Source organism: Mirounga leonina, unplaced genomic scaffold (genome assembly GCF_011800145.1).
Source record: "Mirounga leonina isolate KUSES-001 unplaced genomic scaffold, KU_Mleo_1.0 Mir_53, whole genome shotgun sequence".
Lineage (NCBI taxonomy): Eukaryota > Metazoa > Chordata > Mammalia > Carnivora > Phocidae > Mirounga > Mirounga leonina.
The window spans coordinates 65,753,740-65,770,616 of record NW_023270807.1 but is presented as its reverse complement, the minus strand read 5'-3'; the positions used below and the strand labels follow the sequence as shown (position 1 = coordinate 65,770,616).

General features: G+C 34.7%; 2 protein-coding genes across 2 annotated transcripts in view; one reads left to right on the top strand and one right to left on the bottom strand.

Annotated features, from left to right (window-relative positions):
* METTL24 (methyltransferase like 24) overlaps nucleotides 1-15,246 on the top strand; it is a 155,173-nt gene extending 139,927 nt beyond the window's left edge. The window contains exon 6 of the mRNA XM_034991804.1: nucleotides 15,169-15,246. Coding sequence (XP_034847695.1) covers nucleotides 15,169-15,213 — 45 coding nt within the window. The 3' untranslated portion in view covers nucleotides 15,214-15,246. The remainder of the gene's footprint in view (nucleotides 1-15,168) is intronic.
* The window catches only part of CDC40 (cell division cycle 40), a 53,738-nt gene that overhangs the window by 32,719 nt on the left and 4,142 nt on the right, over nucleotides 1-16,877 (bottom strand). The window contains exons 2-3 of the mRNA XM_034991802.1: nucleotides 8,245-8,331; nucleotides 998-1,127 (exon numbers count right to left, since the gene is read on the bottom strand). Coding sequence (XP_034847693.1) covers nucleotides 998-1,127; nucleotides 8,245-8,331 — 217 coding nt within the window. The remainder of the gene's footprint in view (nucleotides 1-997; nucleotides 1,128-8,244; nucleotides 8,332-16,877) is intronic.

Sequence of the window (16,877 nt, the reverse complement as noted above, 5' to 3'; positions counted from 1 at the left end):
GATTCGGATCCCACCATTGGTGGGAACACAAACTGGTGTAGCCACTATGGAAAACAGTATGGAAGTTCCTCAAAAAATTAAAAATAGAATTACCATAGGATCCAGTAATTCTACTACTATTTACCCAAAGAATATGAAAACACTAATTCAAAAAGATATATGTAACCCTATGTTTATTGCAGCATTATTTACAATAGCCAAATTATGGAAGCAGCCCAAGTGTCCACTGACAGATATATGGATAAAGAAGATGTAATATATATACAATGGAATATTACTCAGCCATGAAAGAGAATGAAATCTTGCCATGTGCAAAAACATGGATGGATCTAGGGGGTATAAGGTCAAGTGAAATAGGTCGGTCAGGGAAAGGCAAATACCATTTGATTTCACTCACATGTGGAATTTAAGAAATAAAAGAAATGAACAAAGAAAAAAAGAGACAAAGCAAAAAACAGACTCTTAACTAGAGAGAACAAACTGATGGTTACCAGAAGGGAGGTGGGTGGGGGGAATGAGTGAAATAGGTGAAGGGGATTAACAGTACACTTATCACGATGAGCACTGAGTAATGTATAGAATTGTTGAATCACTACATTGTACACCTGAAACTAATATAATGCTGTATGTTAATTATACTGGAATTAAAAATAAAAGTAACCTCTTAACCCTATCTGGTCATTTACTAACTTCAACAGCAATCTGCATATGATGGACATTCAATAACAAGTGTTCATTATCAAGTACAACAGAGAATATTCTGTTTTTAAGACCACAAAATATTTCTAATACTCAGAAATCACAGCAAATTTAGAATGATAGCTAAAAATATTAGTTCATCTCCCCATTTGTATAAATATTTATAGATGTGTTTAAGAAAATACACTACCTTTTTTAAAAGTAATCTAGATTAATAAATTTAAAAAGCAAGAAGACAAAACAGATTATCCACACAAAAATGTGTCAAACTGGAAACTGTAAATCTTAATCACCTTACCGTATGTGGCAAAAGTTCTTCTTTGTTGTTCAAACATAAAATCATTGATATGAGCTGGTTCAGCATATCCAGAAAGCATATTTCTAGGGGCAGCCATTTGCTGTGTCCTAAAGGGATTTTCTGGTCCAAACTGCAATGTTATAAGAAAAAACAAACTTAAATTCTGAGTATATAAAGCCAGACTTACTAGAATTATTGTACAATATATTTTCAACTCTAAATCATTAGGGGCTGAGTAACCTATTTGGGAACATGCTCACCACACATGGTTCAGTGCAGCTGGGCAATGGCTGATTAGCACTGTATGTCAGTCCCTAGGTCAGAGGGAGAATCCAGCTCACCCAAGTCTATGTGTGGCTATTTAAATTTAAATTAAGTAAAATAAAATATTCAGTTCCTCAGTCACACTAGCCAAACTTCAAGACTTCAAAAGTCACATGTAGTTATTGGCTATTACATTTCCATCACTGCAGGAAGTTCTACTTGACAACGCTGCTGTTGATAATTAAAGTAACTATATTTTTGTCTAAACCATGATTTGGGGGATTTTTGGTGACTTTTTCTTTTTTTAATTTGTAAAGATGATTTTTGGTGACTTTTATATCAATAATGGCACTATGATATAATTTTTAAAAAATACATGTTTCTTCTCCACTAGATTATGAGTTCCTCAAAGGTAGAGACTTAAAATCCTTAATGCTTACCATAATGCCTGGCATATAGAAAGCACTAACGAAGGAAAGATTAATCAGAACCCCACTGGGGGCAGAGAATAGGAAATAGACAATAAAAGTAAAATGCTTGAAAAAGTCCCTAGGAAAGACATTACAAATGAAAATAAAATTTCTCTATCGTGAAAAGTCACACTATGAAGTCTTACATAAAATAGTAGTACATCATTATCTGTTTGTTTATAATGCTTTGAGTTTCCATAATGGTTTCCAAACGTTATTTACTTTGGTCTGTACAAAAATCCTAGAAAGTTAGAGAGGTAGTCTCCTTTTTATGTTAGAAATGCAGGAAGGAAAAAAGCCAAAGATGATGTATTTTATCTGCCCTAGAGTCAATAGTTTTATTTTTAATTGGCAAAACCAGGTTAGAACAACCCCCAGTCTAGGATTCTACTGCATCATAACATTCCTTAAATGTACAATCATACCAGCTTTTTAAAAAATTGGGTAAAAAAGTACCAGATTATATCAAACACTATTAACTTGATGATATTTATTTAATGGTAATGGGAAAATCCAACTTTGTATTTTTTCTTTTTTTTTTTTTTTTTAAGATTTTATTTATTTGAGAGAGAGAGAGAGGGAAAGCGCAGAGGGAGAGTGTGAGGGAGAAGCAGACTCCCAGCTGAGCAGAAAACCTGACATGGGGCTCAGTCCCAGGACCTGAGATCATGACCCGAGCCATAGGCAGACACTTAACAGACTGAGCCACCCAGGTGCCCCTGTATCTTCTTTTTAAATAAAGAATAAAATGAACTTCCCACTTTGGAAATTGTGGAATTAGATAGGATATTTTTACTTAAACTGTGTAGGTCTATTATCATGATGAAGTTATTTTGATGTTAGAACATCTTAGGTCACTACCATTAGAAACCACCTTTCCTATGATACATTATTCAAGAGCCATAAATATAAATTATTGATCCTCTCTTAAGCAGAATGTTGCCTTCTCTAGATACCAACATTATACTACGCACAAAAATCTGAAATTAATTGTTACACTTGCCTTATGGTTTTTTCTGCTTCAAAAGAAAATAAATTACTACAATATTCTTTTATATTGACAGCTTCCATTTCTATATTTAAAATGACTCAATTTAAAAATATCTGATTTACATACAAAACTTTCATTACTATTTATTCTGAATTGTATAAAGGATAGTGCCAAGACTTCATAGCTCATATTAGTTCCTCCTTGCTAATGGTAGAAATGTAGGGGAGAAAAAAATTCAGACTGCTGAATGCTGGCAGTTACAGTAACTTTGTTGAGTCATGAAATTTATTACAAAAACAAGGACTATCCATAAAATTAAAGATAATAAAATGACTTAAAAGTTTCCTAGATATTCTACCTAATATAGTCAGCTATCATCTGCAAAGCAGTATCAACATTTCTGGGGGGAAAAATCTAAAATGATAAAAATCTCCATTACTCTTATTGTTACTCATATAATGTTAATCATTATGTTTATACTTTCCAATTTGAAAAAGGAAAACACAATTTCCATAGTCTTATTTTATTAAGATTTTACCAAAAAAGAACAATTCTTATATCAGCCATACATATCAAATCAGCTCCATCTTTTAAAGAAAAATTCTCAGTGCTAAGGAACTTTGATTTCTATATGAATACAGATCCACATATTATAGCTAAGTATATCTTATATGGGTGCTATTTCTAAAGCAGTCTAAAAATTTAAATGTGCTACATTTTATAGCTATTTAAGCTGAGACAACAACAAAAAAATCTAATAGGAAGCTGGGTTGTGGGAGGATCTATCTACTTTTGGCTCACCTTAACTGCCTTGGTTACCAGCAGCTATTCGAACTGACCTCACAGACATTAAATAAATGCCAACAAAGAAAGGGAGAGAATGTTATTCTGCAGAACTCAGCTCTTCCCAATTACTTAAAAATCATGTGTCCCAGATGTTCCCGGTCTCTGTGAATATGCACTTTCTTTTAATTCTGGGTTAACCATTAAAAAACAAAACAAAGCATAGGAGTGCCTGGCGGGCTCAGTTAGTAAAGCATGCGACACTTGATCTCAGGGTTGTAAGTTTGAGCCCCATTTTGGGTGCAGAGATTACATAAAAATAAAATCTTAAAAAAAATAAAATAGGGCGCCTGGGTGGCTCAGATGGTTAAGCGTCTGCCTTCGGCTCAGGTCATGATCTCAGGGTCCTGGGATCGAGTCCCGCATTGGGCTCCCTGCTCCTTGGGAGCCTGCTTCTCCCTCTGCCTTTCTCTCTCGCTCTGTCTCTCATGAATAAAAAAAATAAAATAAAATAAAATAAAATAAAAACAAAGCATATAAAAAACACACAAAACTGACTTCCAAATTTCTTTAACTTCTGGTAATTAAGCTTAAGAGTAAATTTGCATTCAAGGGATTTTAATAATACATATTTGAGTTAGGTATGCGTATTTAACAGTTTTTAGCTAAGACCATACTGAAGTACACCACAGTCAATTGTAATTTCAATCTCCCATATAAAATATATACATTTAAGTATTAATTCATAATTCGGATCACATCTCAGGATGTTCCTGAATATGCTTACATCTTTCACCTGAGTGAAGTAGTGATTTATTTATAAAGTAGAAGAAAAGCATTTTTAAAAAATATTTATTTATTTATTTGAGAGACACAGAGAGGGCATGCACGTGTGGGGAGAGGGGCAGAGGGAGAGAATCCCAAGCAGACCCCCCATGACTCCCCATGGGAGCCCCACACAGACAGATCCCATGACCCCTGAGATCACAACCCGATCTAAAACCAAGAGTCCCAGGCTCAACCAACTGAGCCACCCAGGGGCCTCAAGAAAAGCATTTTTAACTTGTTAAGACACTGGTAGATAAATCTAAGAGATTTGTGTATTGTAAGGCAGTGATTCTCAAAAGTCTTCAGAAGGTAGAATGCTTGAGGGTCAATGTCTTAGTAGTATAACATAACATCACAGGAATTAAGAAAACTTACACTGGTAAAAACTGATTATATGAAATCATAATAATAAGTTTACATATAGAACGCCTCCCCCCCCAAGTTACTGAACTAATAATCATATTATACTTAGATTGTTGGTAAGTTTTTCATTAATATTTATTGTAGTCATCAATGTTTAAACACTTATAAACAAACTTTAAGGTAAGAAGAGCCTGTTGAATAACTTAATTATTTTCCACAAATTTGGAAAAGATCTCCACCATTCAATTTTATTGGCAGAATATCTCAATCTTTTAAGACATAAAAGCATAGTTTAAATATTACTAATATAAGTATTTTATTAGTATGGGTTTTATGACCTTGGGCCTCAGTTTCCTCATCTATAAAATAAAAGAGCTGAACTATCTAATTTCTAAAGTTCATTCTAACAATATTTATAGCAGCCCTATGGCCAGATTTTTAACAGAAACTAGGATTTTTTTTCCTTTTAACTTTGATATATCTTCTATTCCTAAAAGTACTATTATTTTAAATCTGAAAATCTTGAGGCTTATGGGTTTTACGTGAGTCTAGAAAAGCTAACAAATACACGTTTCTCTAAGTAGACCCAAAAAGGATTGAGTGAAATGAAGAAAATCAGTGGACTAAAACAACGACTATTATCTCTTCAAGTTCTGTCTATAATATGAGAAAGCTTATCTGGATACTAGGTTAGCCCATTTAGGAAAAATCCTTGCTTGGGAGGGAAAAACATATTTTATAAAATAAAATAGTCAGTTCAGTTAATTTCCTGAACTAGCAAAGTCAAAGCATGCGCATAGGGGTGTAACATGCAAACCCTGTAATGGTTTGCAAACTGGTCTTCCAGCCACAGAGCAATCGTTAGGAGTGATGTGAACTCACATTCCCAAATACGTTACTTGCTGGTAGTAAAACCTGAGACTTGGTTTCCTCGCTATAAAATAGGGATTGATTAGAGTACTTATTTCACAGGATTATTGTGAAGACTAAAAGAGATAAGGTACACAAATATATAAATCCCTCAGTATGGTACCTGGTATACAGTAATAAATGAGTTTTATTCCATTAGTTTCTATCCCTGTTCTTTTCCATCATGCAAACCCTTATCAAATTAACTTTCCTACAAATTCAGCTTTGATTATCCCACTCTTTAATAAGAACCTTAAAAATCTATTTATCCTCTACTAAAACAAGACCAAACTGCTTACCTTGGCCCCCAGATCCCTGTGCAACGCTACACAAACTACCATTTTGGTCTTACCTCCCTTTTCTCCCTTACTGACAACGACTAAAGTATTCCTGTTCTTTGGATCTTTTATGATTTAGCTAATGCTTTTCTCCTCTGCCTGGAATCTTTCCTCATAAAAGCCTTCCTGGCATCAATGCCAATAATAGTAACATAAATAACAACAAGCGCTGCTACTTACTAAATGCTTACTGGGTACCTGAGAGTGTCCTAACCCTATCATACATTAGTGCATGTATCCATGTAACTTGGTAAAGGAGAAATTGTCTTCATTTTACCTATGAGAAAACTGAGGTAATGCAAGGTTATACCGGAGCTAATAAGCAGTGTATTTAACCCCAAATCTCATGTTCTTAACCTGGACTTTATTGCTTATTTTAAATACTTCTTCCTCTATGCAACTTTTTCTTATCTTCACAACCAGATACAATCTCTCCCTTAACTTGAATACCACTTTAGGCATTATAGGAAACAGTCTGGTCTCTATCTTTCTAAAAATAACACTGAGCATATCATCTCTGGTAAACAGTAGCTTGAGGAGAAGGATTGTATCTTTTTCTAACAATGGATTCTCAAGATATGGGAACTTGAATTTCAATAAGCAAAGTTCCTGGTAACACCTTTCCATACTTTGTCAAATTATACAGACCCTAGTCATAAAATTCAAAGGTAATAATCTATTATGTAACAGACAATTCATTTGGCAACCAGAAAAAATAGTAATTTTTCTTCACTTTTCAATCTCATCTCTCTTTTCTTAAATTGGCGATAAGCATCAGTGTTGCTAACATAAATTAATTTATATTTTGAATCTGAGGCTCCCTAGATGAGAAAAAAAAACCCAGAATACTAAAAGGATTGGTAATTTCACAAAGAGAATGATAGGCCTAATGCCTCATCAATATCACCAAAAAAATCTTAATCTTTTAAATTTTGAAAACTAAAATCACACAGCAATTGATTAGTTATGCACAAGATCTAAAAATGGAAGAGAAACAGACTTCATATAAAATGCACTGACATAGGAACATCACACACATTACTTCCAAATTTTCTTGTTCTGTAATTTAGTGGCCCTAATTTATGGAAGCACTTTTCATCTAAAAAATCATGAAGCGTACATGTAACATACTACCTTTCTTCACTGTGCCAGCTAAAATGGTGCCAAGGGATATGAGTCTACAGGTTCGATAGGCTAGAATGATTTAAGAAAAATAAAATAAAATTTAAAAGTGCTGCAGTCTCAAGAGTATGAGAAAGAGATTTCGGCTTACTGTACACCCAGGGAACTGTTAGAGCACTGTCCAAATACTACCACTGACATCATCGGCTGTGCTCCATATTTCAATTGCCGTATTTTAAGTGACTACAGAAACCTGAGCAGGCAAATTATATGAAACAGCTTTATGATTCTGCTTTATCAAAAAAAGAGAAAAAAAAAAGGGACAATGACTACATGCTAAAAAACAAAAAATTAAAAAGTACTTTCTCCACCCAGTTGTGATAAAATATGGCTCCTCACCCTCATTTTTAAAGTTTCTTAAAGATACCTGCTACTGAAGGCTTATTTTGTTTTATAATGACCATTTTTTGGATCTCTATTTTCTCAATCAAGTATTCTTTCCCCTTTTAAAAATGAAATAGCTAGAAATTTAATTTTTTCTACAAAGACTTTCCTAAATGGACAATCTTTACTGTTTTTTGCCTTTTTTCCTTTCTCATCTTCTTTATGCTTCCATCACCATTTATCATCATCATCATCACCATCATCATCATGATCACCATCATAAGATGTCTCACCCAGAGCAGGTAATACACCTGTGACTACTGTTGAGCAGCAAACACGTTAGCATGGCACTTCTTCCTAGCATTTAGCGCAGGAGCATCTGTAACCAGACGTTTCATAATATACCATGCATTGAGGATGCTAATAAATAAAACAAATTCTTTTTCCCTTATGGTTAATTTATAATACTCCCTTAACAATATTGATGAAAATATTAATTACGTTCACATCTAAGAATCAGATATTTTAAAATTTCCTTTTTCAAAAAACATTGTTCCATTCTATCAGATGTTATATGTTGGTAGATAAAGAGTAGTGGATTTTTAAAAGTATGTTTTCTTTTCCTTTTATTTAAAAATTGAGATATAATTGACATATAACAGGACATAGTTTTTGAAAGTTTAAATAGTATACTCTTGTGAGAAAACTCTGAAAAATTTACCAACTGTTTATCTACTTATGTGTAATTCAAATGCTTTAGCAAAAGGCAGAATCTTAAATATATTGTTTTCTCACCTCAGGAGCAAACATGGTCTCATAGGTAGGATTATACTGAACCTCTTTGACAGCAGGGTCAAGGTGAACTCCAGTCTCTAAATCTTCCTAAAAGAGAACCAAATGAACATTAAAGATCTGACAAGTAATCATTTTGTTTTGGAAACTATATTAAGGTCACACTAGCTATTTTAATACCAATTTTATGATTATTATACTAGTGCCATACGATTAATAATTCTAATACTCAAAGCTTAATAAAAGTAACGTATGTAGTATAAAGGTTAGAATGCATAACATTTTTTCCTTTCAAAATGCTGACTTTATCCCATCTGAACAAATTAAAAATTTCTAAATAGGCTAATAAGCTACTCAAAGCTTTAAATTAAGAGAGTCCAAGTCTTCTTTTTTATGAACTCAAAAAACTTAACCTCTCGTTCCAAATTCAGGACAATTTCTTTATTCAGCAAACCTTATTAGACATGTGCCCAGATGGCCCATGGTTCCACGCTACAGAAGTGGCAAGGCCCTAATATTCTAAATCTAAATCTTACACTCTATGCCAATGTTTCAACCTTCTGAAATTCACCCCCCAGTTTAATGAACATAAAAATCTATGTCCACTAGAGAATCACTGGTGATCTCTATTTTGTGTAACCACACCACCTACTACAAATATAGTAATTCCCAAATTGGTATCTCTTGCCTGGACCTCTCCTCTGAACTCTAAAGACTTGTGTATCTAAAGTTTAGCTCAACATCTTTTCTCCCAGGATGCCTAACAGACATCTCAAACTTGATATATCCCAAAGGGAACTTCTGGTCTCCCCTTCCCAATGACTTCTTCCCAGCCTTACATTTGCTCAGGTGGAAACTCCTGGAGTTATCCTTGATTCCTCTTTCTTTCACGTTGTATCTCCAATCCATCAGCAAATCCTCTACCTTCTATATACATCCAAAGTTCAACCACTTCTCATGTTCTCTTTCACGGTCATCTCACAGTCCAATTTACCAACTCACACCTGATTGTTATAATAGCCTTTTAACTGGGCTCCCTGCTTCTATCCCCCCACAGCCTCACTCCATGCAGGAAGCTGTGTGATTTTTAAAAAATATTAGATTATGTTACTCCTGCTCTAAACTGTCAGGTAGCTTCTCCACTCAGAGTAAAAGCCTAATGAAGGCCAGAAGGCTCATTACCAGTTGTTCTCAGAAAACAAGTATGGTTCCCCAGGGTAGTGTTATAGGGCATTTTTATATTCCTGTATTGTCCTGCCTGAGTATTTACATATTAAAAACATGTTGTTCGTACATGTTTAATTCACATATTAAACAGGCTATAAATACCTTTCCTTTAATTAGGGCACTCAAGTTGTATTTTGAAATTTTTATGGAAGTTACATATCATGTATGAATTATACTTCAGTAAAGTAGAATTACAGAAATGCTATTACAAAACGAGGATGTTTGAATCTAATTGGTTGAGAATTATCCTCCTCTTCTGAGATCTCAGAATGATCTCCCCCCGCCAAACTTGCCCTCACAAACTTCTGTCTTCATCAAGTCCTGTGCCAGTGCTCATCACCTCCAGCCTCACTGGCTCATTTGCTATTCCCAGAATTCACCAAAGGTCAATCCTGCCTCAGGGTCTCTGCATATACTATTTCCTTTTCCTGTAATGTTCTTTCCCTAGATATCCACATGATCGTTTTCTCTCTTTTATCAGGTTTCTGCTCCATTTTTCTACTTTCCTCTTACCTTGCTTTACTTTTCTCCATTATATTTATCATCATCTGACATATATATTTATTGTCTACCACCCCTTACTGAAGTATAAGATACACAAGTTGGATTTCATATGCACAAATGTATCCTCGACCCCTAGAATTATCCCTGTCATATGACCGTCTTTATTCTATTGGCCTTTTGCTGATGTAGGATACATCTGTCAACACAATACAAAACACAATTCAAAGTAATATCGAAAATTTTTTTTAAAAGGTGAGATACCATGAGGTTGACAGTGACGCTGGAGAAGAAGCAATGCCACTGACAAATGAAGATCTGGAGGACTTAGAACAACTAATGACCAAAGACTAGAAAACAACAATGAAAAATAATACTCTAGGCACACAATTAGTATTCCAAAATCTTACCACTTTTTAAAGCAACCCTCACGCAAAGCAGGCAATTTAGTTTCTCTACTTCTCAAAGATAGGGTTCCTCAAGTATGGCTCCCTTAAACTTCTATCCTCTCTAGTTTCAAAACAGCCATATCTTTACCTTATCTCCTCTTTCTCAGGACTTCAATCTCCACCTCCGATTTTATCTGCAACCTTGACCACACTCCTGGCCTCTGTACCTAACTGCCTACTGAACTACATGATATGGGTGTTCCACAGCATCAAACACTTTGCTGTGTCTCATTCCATGATTCCACCTTTACTCACTAAAAAATAAGGCACTGAGTCTTACTGATTCTATCTCTGAAATATTTCTCCAGCAACCCTACTTCTACTATCCTAATACAGACTTCATCATATCTTGCCTCGTCTATTATAATACCTCCTTATCTGGTAATACACTCCCACCTTTGTCTTATTAGACAAATTACTGATTTTTAAAAATATCAAGCACTTTCACCCTTGCTGTGCTGCTGGCAATGTTACTGTCTTTGTTCTTTATGCACATCCCTTTATTATCTGATAATATGTCATCTTATTTTCTCTTATACCTTCCCTTCTCTTGGCTCAGGAAAACTGCTTCTCCATAATCCTAAGGAATGTTTTACATAATTCCTTATAGCAATTATGATGTTATATAATTTGTTGCACATGACTTTCACTAACATTCTATATCCTCACTGCCTAGTAGAATGCAGGGTAATCAGTGCATGTTCAATAAATATTTGTTAATTGAAAAAAGAAAAAGTCAAGTCCATTGAGAAAGAGGATGAAGGCTGACTAAAGATCATGAAATTTGGCAATTACATCACATTAAACCTTTGCCAGAGTGATTCTGGTAGTGGGGTAGAGTATGGAAAAGCAGTTTTAAGAGGCAGAGGTATAACTAAGGATTTAGAAAAACAAGACAGTAGTAATTTTTACTCTCTCAAGACATTTGGCAATAAAGAAAAGAAGAGGAGATGGGGTGCCAGATTGAAGGATTTTTGAGGTAAAATTAAGTTTGTTTTTTCCCTCCTTAAGAAAAGACTAAGCCAAGATTTAGTCAGTTATAAGCTACAGGATACGAGTGAGTAGGGAGAAACACAGGAAAAAAGCCAGCACAGTTGGAAGGTTATCCTCTGAGAAGAGGAGAGCCCTCTGTGAGATGAAACAGAGACGACAAAGACAAGGATGGGTGATGGGTGATAGATGTGTGGAGCTGGTGGGAGGTGTTGGAACTCAGAACTGATGTTATTTTCTTTGTGTAGTTGGGGGCACAGGCCTCTTCACAAAGCAACTTCAAATTCATTTATACATTCAATAAATATTGATTGGGTGCCTACTATGTGCTAGGCATTGTTCTAGGCCCACAGAAACAAATAAAGCTCCCTGTCCTTGTGGAGCTTATATTCTAGTGGGGGAGACAGACAATAAGCAATACAGTAAGTGAATTATATAGTTTGCTAGAAGAGGGCAAGTGAAAAAGAGTGTTTAACAACCTCAGTGTTGTCTCACATTATCTCATATAATTCCTACAACACTTCTATGAAATAAGTACTAGCAACATTAAGTCATTTACCCCAAGATGCTCACAGAATAAATGAGAAGGGGAAACATTTCAAGTAACCACAAGGAATGACGTTAAAGACACCCAATTAGCAACAAACAAACAAAAATCTGGCAGACTACCAGTCAGGGTTCTTAGCTGCAAGCAGCTGAAAGCCTTACAGACTGATTAAACAGTATTGAACCCTTCTGAGTATCGAATCCTTTCCCTCAGAATTGCCAAGAAGGGTAGAGAATCAGTTTGAGGAAATAGGCATAAATAAGGGTGAGTATACAGATGGAATCACAACTGAAAATCGATCATATCACAGAACCAGTCCACTGAGGACAGGAGTTCACCATTACTGAACTACTGTGGCTGTCACTGGATGCTGCTGTTGAGACCACTGGCCCGAGAAACTACATGTTGGCCGCCCTGCCACTTAACATATTCTCTTTCCTTGCTTCTTTGTGGATTAGCTTTAAATTAGAATTTAGGTGAGTGCATTTGTCTGCTCAGCCTAAGTTACCGTCCCTGAGCCTTAGCTAAAAAGGAGCTGGGAGAAGGAGAATCTGGGCTTTTGGCCTCTGAAGGTTGGGGGCAGCAAGGGCTGTTCCTCACATTAAGACTCTTAGGGAGGGGATTCAGGTGCTGGGCCACCTAAAATATGATATATACACAGTGGACCCCTGAACAACACGGGTTGAATTTGTATGCAGATTTTTTTCAGTAAACATGGTACAGTGCTGTAAATGTATTTTCTCTTATGATTTTAATAACATTTTCTTTTCTCTAGCTTCCTTTATTGTAAGAATACAGTATATAATACACATGACAAGTATGTATTAACTGACTATATTATCAGTAAGGCTTCCGTCACCAGTATAGGCTATCAGTAGTGAAGTTTCTGGGTAGTCAAAAGTGATACTCGGATTTTCAACTGCACAGTGGAGGGGAGCGGTTGGTGTCACTAACCCCTCGTTGTTCAAGGGTGAACTGTTTATTACCCTAGAAGGCACACTAGAATCGTCATTGGTTAGAGATAGTATCTGCCAAATGTTGAGCAGAAAAATTCAGTACCATAAAATTAAAAGGTCATATACAAATGGCTTCAACTGCACAAAAACTAAATTAAATGCATTTCTCAGTATTTAATTCTAGTATAAACTGCTTAAAATAACAAGGCTTAGCCACATTCATACCTCCCCAGTGGATTTCATACAATACAGTTAGTTGCTAGAACCACTTTATAATATGGTTTACCAGATCTTTCCGATTACGAGTATTTTAAATTTGATTTTGAACAGAGTACCATGAGACACCAAATTTTAAATGCAGAGTACAATTTAAAAAGAATAACTCTTATATACACAACAGTGGCAATGAATAAAAAATATAAATAGGTCCCAGTCTCTGGTTCCTGCTAAAATTGTAGAACAAATTGAACAACCCTCCAGAAAATGAAGAGTTATTAATTAATTATACATTTAATTAGAAAAACTTGGACGATACTGCAACCTTGTTTTAATACCCAAGAGGAGTTTAATAATAATTAAGCATGCAATTGAAATTACCACAGAATTACAAAGGACTTCTATTCAGTATTAATTATCCATAAAAATTAAAGTACAGTGAGTGAAGGGTACCCTATGGGTCAAATAAGTTTGAACAGGTTATCTTCTGTTGATTCAAAGTAATTTGAGAATCATGAGATAATATTTACTTTTGAGTCCTTTTCACATTTTTTACTCATGTACAAATAAGAAAATAGATGGGAAAGCACTTTGTAAACTATAAAGCAGAAAACAAATATTAATCATTATTATGAACTATTTATCAATTTATAGTTTTTTCCCCCCAGAAAGTAGAAATGAATAAACTTCCTAAAATGGAAGCTTACATGGATGAAATAAAAGAACAGAAATTCACATAAAGATATCCTTTGGGTTTGGCCCTTAACAAATGCAGAGGAAAAAAGTGATTTACTTGAAGTTCATAAGTATGAGAAAGATCACCCAAAAAGAAGAAATTTTAAAATACGCTCAAAATCAGAGGCAGAATTTTCATTTTACTCAAGCTGGCTATGTTAAAGCAGGGAATGCATTGGGGAAAAGTAACATAGTCATGGACTAAAATGAGAGACAGCCAGGCCTGCTTTCATTTTTTTAACTTTAAAGTCAATTAACAAGCAACTTTTGCAACCCAAAAGGGTTCATTACATGATTTCTGAAGTGCCAAATCTGACAGTGTTGCATTAAAATACACTTTTAACCAGAAAATAATTGTTGTCAAACATTGGAGAACACAAATATGTTTAATTGGAGTTCTAGCAGAAGAGAAGTGAGAACAGGACTAAAATAATATGTGAAGAGATAAGAACTGAGAACTTTCCAGAAACATTGAAGATCCACACTCCAAACCAATCAATTCCCAATTAAAGAAACCCCACAAATTCTAAGCAGGACAAACAAAAAGAAATCCACACTCGGGTATCCCATAATGAATGTAAAGACTGAAACTACACCCTCCCCCCACCCCAAAAAAGGGGGCAGAGGGTAAGGGTCTTAAAAGCAGTCTGAAGAAAAAAGAAAAAAGTTACACTGACAGCTGACTTGTTATCAGTGACACAGAAAATCAGAAAACAGAATTATTTTAAATGTGCTGAGAGAAAAATTGCTAGCTAAGTAAACGGCGAAAAGATCCTTCAAGAAAGAAGGTTAAATAAAAACATTTTAAAGACAAACTGAGGGGGCACCTGGGTGGTGGCTCCGTCGGTTGAGCAGCCAATTCTTGATTTCTGCTCAGGTCATGATCTCAGGGTCATGGGATCCTGCCTTATGTGGGGCTCTATGCTCAGCAGCGAGTCTGCTTGGGATCCTTTCCCTCTGCCCCTCCACACCCCATGCATTCTCTCTCTCTCTCTAATAAATAAATAAATCTTAAAAAAAAAAAAAGACAAACTAAAACTGCAAGGAGTTGCCACCAATTAACCCTCACGAGAGGACATGAAGTATGCACTATCGGGAGAAAGAAAGAAACCTCTTGCATTTGAGATGCAAGAATCAGCTTAGCTCACCGTCATCTTCGTAAGTTTAAATATTAAAAGATACAGGGCAATAATAGCTAAAGTAGGGATAGGGGGATGTTAATAAAATTGAAGTATTCTAAGGTTTTTGCACTATTCAGTATGAGGCAAAGGTACTAATTAATTCAGGTATGTTTTATTGTCTACAGGTAACCACTCAAAGAACAGAAACTAAGGGCATAATTTACAAATGAGTACAGGAAAAGAATGGAATGATAAAAAAAAAATCAGCCCAAAAGCATGGATGCCTAGCATACTAACTTTCTATCTGTCTTCTTTTCCATTACCTATATTTAAGAAAATACTTAAAATATATATATATATATATTGCTATGGCTGTACCTCACAAGCTCTGGTGAGTATTATTTTCCTTATTGTTCAGTTCAAAATATTTTCCATTACCATTATTTTTCATTTTGGCCCACAGGTTATTGACAAGTACAATTTCATAATATTCAAATATGGGAATTATATAGTCACCTTTTTGCAGCTGATTAGCTTAGAAGCACCGTGGTCAGAGAATGTGATAATATGATTTAAAATTTATTGAGACTTATTTTATGGCTTAGTACAGGGGTTGGTAAACTAGTTTGTGGACAAAATCTAGCCTACAGTCTGTTTTTGTACCAACAAGCTAAGAATGGTGTTTATTTTAAAGTCTTGTTTAAAAAAGAAAGACAAAGACTGTATGTGGACAGCACAGCCTAAAATCTTTACTATCTGGCTTTTTACTGAAGTTTACCAATCCGTGGCCTACTGTATGGTCAGCTTTTAAAACATGTTTTATTAGTGCTTGAAAATAATATTCTGCATTGAGTGCAAGTTCTTCATTCCCTTTACATAGTTTGTTAATTTTGTTGTTCAAATTTAATGTTTCATTATTGCTATTTTTTGCTTGTTCTATCAATTATTGAAAGGTATATTAAAATCTCCTGCTGTGATGGTAGATTTGTCAGTTTTTTGTTGTAGTCCTATCAATTTTTATGTAAATATTTTCAGCTTACATTATTAGGTGCATAGGAATTTAAAACTGTCATACACCTCTTTGTGACTTGAACCTTTGTATCATTATGAAGTCTACTTTATTGGTCTTAATACAACCAGTGCCACTTTTTTTACTTAGTCTTTGCTGGATATATTCTTTTTCCATCTACTTACTTTTGAGCTTTCTGGAAAACTTAGTAAGCATGGCAAGAAAAAAATGAAAGAAATAAAGATTCAAATAAAGAAAAAAGTACTGTCATACTTGCAGCTGCTATAACTATGTAAATAGTGAGAATAAATTAAATAACTAGAAAAAAATAATGCTATTTATTAACATATTAGCATAAAAATAAGACCACCTAGAAATACCTGCAGCAAAACTGTGCAAGATGTTGATGGAGAAAAATATAAACTTTGGAAGAAATTAAAAATCTAAAGAAATCCTAAAGAAATGAATAGATACGATACTGTCTCCAAATTGATCTATGGTTCAATGTAATTAAAGAAAATTCCACCTGGGTGTTAGTAAAACTCTACAAGTCAATTCTAAACTGTATAAAGAATTACAGGGGCCAAGAACAGCCACAACATTCTTGAATAACAACAACAAAATGGGATGAGGGGAAAAGCCGTACCAAAAGATTGAGCCATATTATGAAAAATGTTCACACCATACACAAAAATTAATTCCATGTGGATTTATGACTTAAATGTAAAAAGCAAAAATTTAGTGCTTTCAAAAAACAAAATGGGAGAATATTCTTATGACTTTGGGATAAGAAAGGATCTCTCAAACAAGAAACAGGAGCCACAATTCATAAAAGACTAATTTGATAAGACTAGACAAGTAAACAACTCTTTATCATGACAGTGA